General features: G+C 42.2%; 1 protein-coding gene across 1 annotated transcript; it reads left to right on the forward strand.

Moving 5' to 3' along the window:
• The first annotated feature begins 1,783 nt into the window (after window positions 1-1,783).
• LOC147946959 (uncharacterized) lies at window positions 1,784-5,799 on the forward strand. The gene is made up of 6 exons (XM_087507309.1): window positions 1,784-2,026; window positions 2,111-2,266; window positions 2,321-4,888; window positions 4,949-5,099; window positions 5,373-5,575; window positions 5,695-5,799. The coding sequence occupies exons 1-6, from the start codon at window positions 1,784-1,786 to the stop codon at window positions 5,797-5,799; spliced, it is 3,426 nt and encodes a 1,141-aa protein (XP_087363435.1).
• Window positions 5,800-6,371: the final 572 nt, after the last annotated feature.

Genomic DNA, 6,371 nt, shown 5'->3' on the forward strand with positions numbered 1-6,371 from the left:
CCCAATTATATTGAGACCAGATGCGGCTGGAGTTTTGAGGGACCAAGAGGGTCATGTGCGCAACGAACAAGGCCAAAAACTTGATGCTGACGGACGTGTCATTCAGGAAGAACTCGTCGTCGTTGATGAGAATGCAGATGGTGTCGATCGACGCAACGATGGCATCGATCGACGCAACCAGGAAGGCATCGACCGACGCAACCTTGGCGTCGAACGATGCAATGCCCGAGCCGATGCGGAGAATGTTCAGAGGCGACGGGTCGACAATGGAGAGCTTGTCAAAACTCTTGCGGATTTCAACAGGCCAGACTTGTTCTATGAGAACAGCTCCGCAATTGTCCCTCCACCATTTCCAAGGAATGATTTTGAGCTGAAGCCTGCTTACTTCGCTCTTGCTGGACAAAGGCCATTCCAGAACTTGCCGCATGAGAAGCCTCTAGACCATATTGAGTATTTTGAGGATATAGACACAAGTATCAAAGCTAATGGTGTCACAGAGGACTATCTCTACTACAAGCTTTTCCCCTACTGTCTTGCTGGGGAAGCTTCTCATTGGCTAAGGCAACTCAAACCAGGATCTCTGACAACCTGGCATGAAATCAAGGTGGCATTCTTGAATTACTTCTATGATGATGCCATGTCTGATGAGCTGAGGATTAAGCTCTCCACCTTTAGACAAGGACCAGCTGAATCTTACAAAGCTGCTTGGGTAAGGTTCAAAGCATACCAGAGAGCTTGTCCGCATCATGGGTTCTTAGAGGTGCAGCTGATCAATATCTTCTTTAGCGAGATTGACGGGAGGTATCAGATGGCTTTGGATGCTGCAAGTGATGGAAACTTCAAGAAAAGGTACCCAGATGAGGCTGAAAAGTTGATAGAAAGGTTAGCATCAAGCAACAATACCAAAAATGCAGACTTAGAGCGGAAAAGGGCACATGAAGGGTATGATTCAAATCAGTTTGCTACAGTGAATGCCAAGTTGGATACAGTGCATAACCTTCTTGTTGGGAAGAAGTCAGTCCATTTTGCTGAAGATGTTTAGATCTTTGAACCAAAGCCACATAATGTAGAAGAAGATGTCAACTTTGTGTATGGTAATCAAGGCCAAAGGTTTGGAAATCAGCAAGGCAACAAGTCTTTCAGTGGAAACAACCAGCGCTATCAGTCTAGTTTTACAGGTTACATTCCTAATCAAGATTATCAGAAGCAACAGCAGAGCAGTGGTTACACCAGGACCTATGGCAACTCTTCTTACCAATCTCCTCCTCCTAAGACAACTGAAAGTAGGATGGAAGCAATGCTTGAGCAGATCCTTCAAGGGCAGGAACAGTTGTCAGTAACATTCAATAGGAAGATTGACAATGTCTATACTGAGCTTACTGGAAAATTTGATTCATTGAATATTCAAGTTAAAAAGCTGGAGAGCCAAGTTGCACAAACCGCTGGAGCTGTGAAAAGGCAAGAAGGGTTCTTACCAGGAAGAACTGAATCCAACCCTAAGCACTCTTGCAATGTTGTGACTTTAAGGGGTGGCAAGCAATTATAGTCTGAAGCTGAGAAGAAGAAGAGAGCCAAAGAATTGCAGGAACTGATCAATGAGGATGATGAGTTTGACGATCCGGAACCAGAATCGACCGATGCAGCTGCAAAGCATCGATCGACGCAACCCTTAGTGGCTGAGGAGGAATTGGCTTTGCCAGACAGCATCGACCGATGCAACTCAAGCATCGACCGATGCAACTCAAGCATCGACCGATGCAATGTCCAGACCGAGAAGGAAGTTATGAAAGCTCCAATTCCAGTTGTTGAGAGAGTGTACAAGCCTAAGGTTCCTTTTCCCAAGAACCCAAGGAAGTTTAAACAGGAGATTTATGATGCTAAGTGTAAGGCTATGATGGATAAACTTATTGATGAGCTGCCCTTGATTGATGCAGTTAGAACTTCTCCAATGCTTAGGAGATATGTCAAGAGGATGGTAACCAAGGATTTGAATGCTGAGCAAGGAGTTATGATGATTTCAGCCCAAGTTAGTGCCATCATTTAGAAAAAGATCCCAGAAAAACTCCCTAATCAAGGTAGTTTTATTCTTGATTGTACAATCTTCAATGAGAGGTTTGCTAGATCTTTGTGTGATCTTGGTTCTAGTGTCAACTTAATGCCTAGATCAGTAGCACTCAGCCTTGGGATGACAGATTTCCAACCCACCAAGATTACTCTTATACTTGCTGACCGTTCATTTCGCATTCCTGATGGTATTCTTGAAGATGTTCCAATTAAGATTGGTAATTGTTTGATACCTACTGATTTTGTGGTCTTGAAGTATGAAGAAGAGCCTAAGAATCCTCTAATCTTGGGAAGATCATTTTTAACCACTGCTGGAGCTATTATTGATGTCAAGAAAGGACAAATTGGCCTTAATGTTGAAGATTTGCAGATGCATTTTGACATGGATAAGCTGGTTAAGAGGCCAACAATAGATGGTCAAACTTTCTATGTGGATACATTGTCTAATCTTGCTGAAGAGATTTTCAAAGAGCTGCATCCTGAAGATCCTCTTGAGAGAGCATTGGTCGCTTCTACTGAAGAAGCTGAGCATTTTGATGACATTGCTGCTGGGTATGTCAAGCTACTAGATGCTAATGAACAAGTGAAGAAGTTGGTTGCACAAGAAGAATTGGTTGGTACTTCTTCACAAGCTGAGAAACTATCAGATTGGAGCCTTGAGAAAGCTCCAAAGCTAGATCTTAAGGCACTTCCTGCGGGGTTAAGGTATGCATTTCTAGGTGAAAATTCTTCATATCTTGTTATTGTTAATGCTTCCTTAAACAATGCAGAGCTCACTTTATTGCTAAGCAAGCTGCGCAAATTTGGCAAGGCTCTTGGCTATTCTCTTGATGATATTTCAGGGATTTCTCCGGACTTGTGCATGCATAGGAGGCTAAATCCGAATTTGCAAGATGTTGTCAAAAAGGAGATCATGAAATTGCTGAATGTCGGGATTATCTACCCAATTTCTGATAGCAAATGGGCTAGTCCAGTTCATGTTGTTCCGAAGAAAGGTGGAGTTACAGTGGTGAAGAATGACAAGAATGAGCTGATTTTGACACAGACAATCACCGGACACCGGATGTGCATTGATTACAGAAAGCTGAATGCCGCAACAAGGAAATATCACTTCCCGCTGCCCTTCATTGACCAGATGCTTGAGAGGTTAGCTAACCACCCATACTACTGCTTTTTGGATGGTTACTCCGGGTTTTTCCAGATTCTTATTCATCCCGATGACCAGGAGAAGACAACTTTCACTTGTCCATATGGTACTTTTGCATATCGTAGAATGCCTTTTGGTCTCTGTAATGCTCCTGCGACATTTCAGAGATGTATGATGTCCATCTTCACAGACATGATTGAAGATTACATGGAGGGTTTCATGGATGATTTTTCTGTTTATGGGTCTTCATTCAAGAGCTGTTTGGATAATCTCTGCAAAGTGCTAGCTAGATGTGAGGAGAAACACTTAGTTCTTAATTGGGAGAAATGTCATTTTATGGTTAGAGATGGTATAGTGCTTGGTCACAGGGTTTCAGAGGCTGGTATTGAAGTGGATCGCACTAAGATAGAAGTGATGACAGGTATTCAACCACCAAATAGTGTGAAGTTGGTAAGGAGTTTTCTTGGACATGTCGGGTTCTATAGACGCTTCATCAAGGATTTCAGTAAAATAGCTAGACCACTTTCAGCTCTATTATGCAAGGATGTCAAATTTGAGTTTACTGATGAATGTCGTTTAGCCTTTGAACGGATTAAGCAAGAGTTAGTGAGTGCTCCAATTGTTCAACCACCATATTGGGATTTACCTTTTGAGGTAATGTGTGATGCCAGTGATTTTGCAGTGGGAGCAGTGCTAGGACAGAGGAAGGATACAAAACTTCATGTTATTTACTATGCTAGTAGAACACTTGATGATGCTCAAAGGAATTATGCAACAATAGAGAAGGAGCTGCTAGCAGTAGTGTTTGATTTTGAGAAGTTTCGTTCTTACTTGGTTGGATCAAAGGTAATAGTTCATACAGACCATGCTGCACTCAAATACTTGATGCAGAAAAAGGATGTCAAGCCAATGATACTACGATGGATTCTTTTTCTTCAAGAATTTGACATTGAGGTTAAGGACAAGAAAGGGATAGAGAATGGAGTAGTTGATCATTTATCCAGGATTAAGATAGAAGATGAGGTTCCAATTCATGATTCACTGCCAGAGGAGAATGTCTACTTTGTTGATATTGGTTCTCAAGCTACACTGTTGCAGTCTTGGGAACTTTTGCAGAGTCGTGGCAATGCATCGATCGACACAGCTGGTGCATCGATCGATGCTGAATCTCGATGCGAACAGGACTTGGCAATTGCATCGACCAATACATCATTACGCATCGATCGACGCTTGGTTCAGGAATCGTCGAATTGCGAGTTTGACGACGACGTAGCTGCTGTCACTACTTCTGATCAACCGTGGTATGCTGATTTCGCGAATTACCTTGCTGCTGAGGTGGAACCAGACAAGTTTACAGGATATGCTAAGAAGAAGTTCTTGAGAGATCTTAGGAGATACTATTGGGATGAACCTTACTTGTATAAGTATTGTTCAGATGGAGTTTACAGTAGATGTCTAGCTGAGACTGAAGTTCCTGATGTGCTATTTCATTGTCATGGATTTGATTATGCTGGACATTTTGCTACCTTCAAAACAGTCTCCAAAGTTCTTCAAGCGGGGTTCTGGTGGCCAACAATGTTCAAAGACGCTCATGATTTTATCTCGAGATGTGATGCCTCTCAGCGGAAGGGTCAAATCAGTAAACGGCATGAGATGCCACAAAACTTCATTCTTGAGGTTGAAGTGTTTGATTGTTGGGGCATTGATTTTATGTGACCATTCCCTTCTTCTTACAAGAACAAGTATATCCTTGTAGTTGTTGACTATGTCTCCAAGTGGGTGGAAGCTATTGCAAGTCCCAAGAATGATTTTGCTGTGGTTTTTAAGTTGTTTAAGACCATCATCTTTCCACGGTTTAGAGTGCCTCGGATTATTATTAGTGATGGAGGTAAGCACTTTATTAATAAAGTGTTTGATAAGTTGTTGAAGAAGTATGGAGTTCAACATAGAGTAGCTACTCCATATCATCCCTAGACTAGTGGTCAAGTTGAGGTTTCTAACCGCCAAATCAAAGAAATCCTTGAGAAGACAGTGGGAGTTACAAGAAAGGATTAGGCTGCCAAGTTAGATGATGCACTTTGGGCATATCAGACTGCATATAATACACCACTTGGCACTACTCCTTTTCATCTGCTTTAAGGGAAAGCATGTCATTTTCCAGTGGAGTTAGAGCACAAAGCAGCATGGGCTGTTAAACTGCTGAATTTTGATGCCAAGACAGCTTCTGAGAGAAGGTTGGTTAAGCTGAATGAGTTGGATGAGTTTAGACATCATGCATTTGAGAACTCTAATCTATATAAGGAGAGAACCAAGGCTTATCATGATAAGAAGATCATCTCCAGAAATTTTGAGCCTAATGACCAGGTACTTCTGTACAACTCTCGCTTGAAGCTGTTTCCAGGTAAGCTTCGTTCTCGCTGGTCCGGGCCATTCACTATCCAAGAAGTCCGCCCTTATGGACTATTGTGCTGCTGAACTCCAAGGGAGAGAAGTTTACTGTCAATGGACAGAGGGTGAAACATTATTGGGCTAATGCCGGGATACTAGACAGACACATTGTGCATTTGGATGATGCAACTTCTGCCTAATCTGTTGCCAAGTCAAGCTAATGACTTAAAACAAGCGCTGAGTGGGAGGCAACCCACTGGTAGGATTTAATTATTTTTTTTTAGTTTTTTATTTTATTTTTAGGATTTACTAACCTATTAATTTTTAGTTTTGAGTTTAAGTGATGCAGAAATCGTAAAAAAATTAACCATAAGTGTTTTGCATCGACCGACACAGCTGATTCATCGGTCGATGCATCGCTCGACGATGTTAAAGGATCGAAGGATTAATGGGCTGATGGGTTTGAGGGAGTTTCAGTTCCAAGAGAGTTTGTAGATGTTTCGCATCTCTGGTCTTACTTCGGTACAAGCAATTATGATTCCCGACGTTCCACTATAACTGATGTGAGGCATCCAGTGATCAGGTACATTTTTAGGGCCATAGCCAACACTATTTTGTGTAAGATGGAACCTGAGAAGATGAGAGTGACTGAGTTGGAAATGATGGCATATGGGGTTTACGATTTGATTGCTGAGGATGATAGCTGGGTTGACCATGAGAGGGTTAACTATGGTGCAGTGTTTGCGTCCCACTTGATCTCTCTGAAGGTCAA

The sequence above is a fragment of the Camelina sativa genome, chromosome 3 (assembly GCF_030686135.1).
Source record: "Camelina sativa cultivar CO46 ecotype springtype chromosome 3, ASM3068613v1".
Classification (NCBI taxonomy): domain Eukaryota; kingdom Viridiplantae; phylum Streptophyta; class Magnoliopsida; order Brassicales; family Brassicaceae; genus Camelina; species Camelina sativa.

Bases quoted from the DNA above. Each gene is read 5' to 3' on its own strand.
- LOC147946959 (XM_087507309.1), top strand. From the start codon at position 1,784: ATGAAAGCTCCAATTCCAGTTGTTGAGAGAGTGTACAAGCCTAAGGTT. The intron at 4,889-4,948 runs GTTGAAGTGTTT...TCTTCTTACAAG, and splicing joins CACAAAACTTCATTCTTGAG to AACAAGTATATCCTTGTAGT. The intron at 5,100-5,372 runs GTAAGCACTTTA...GTCATTTTCCAG, and splicing joins GATTATTATTAGTGATGGAG to TGGAGTTAGAGCACAAAGCA.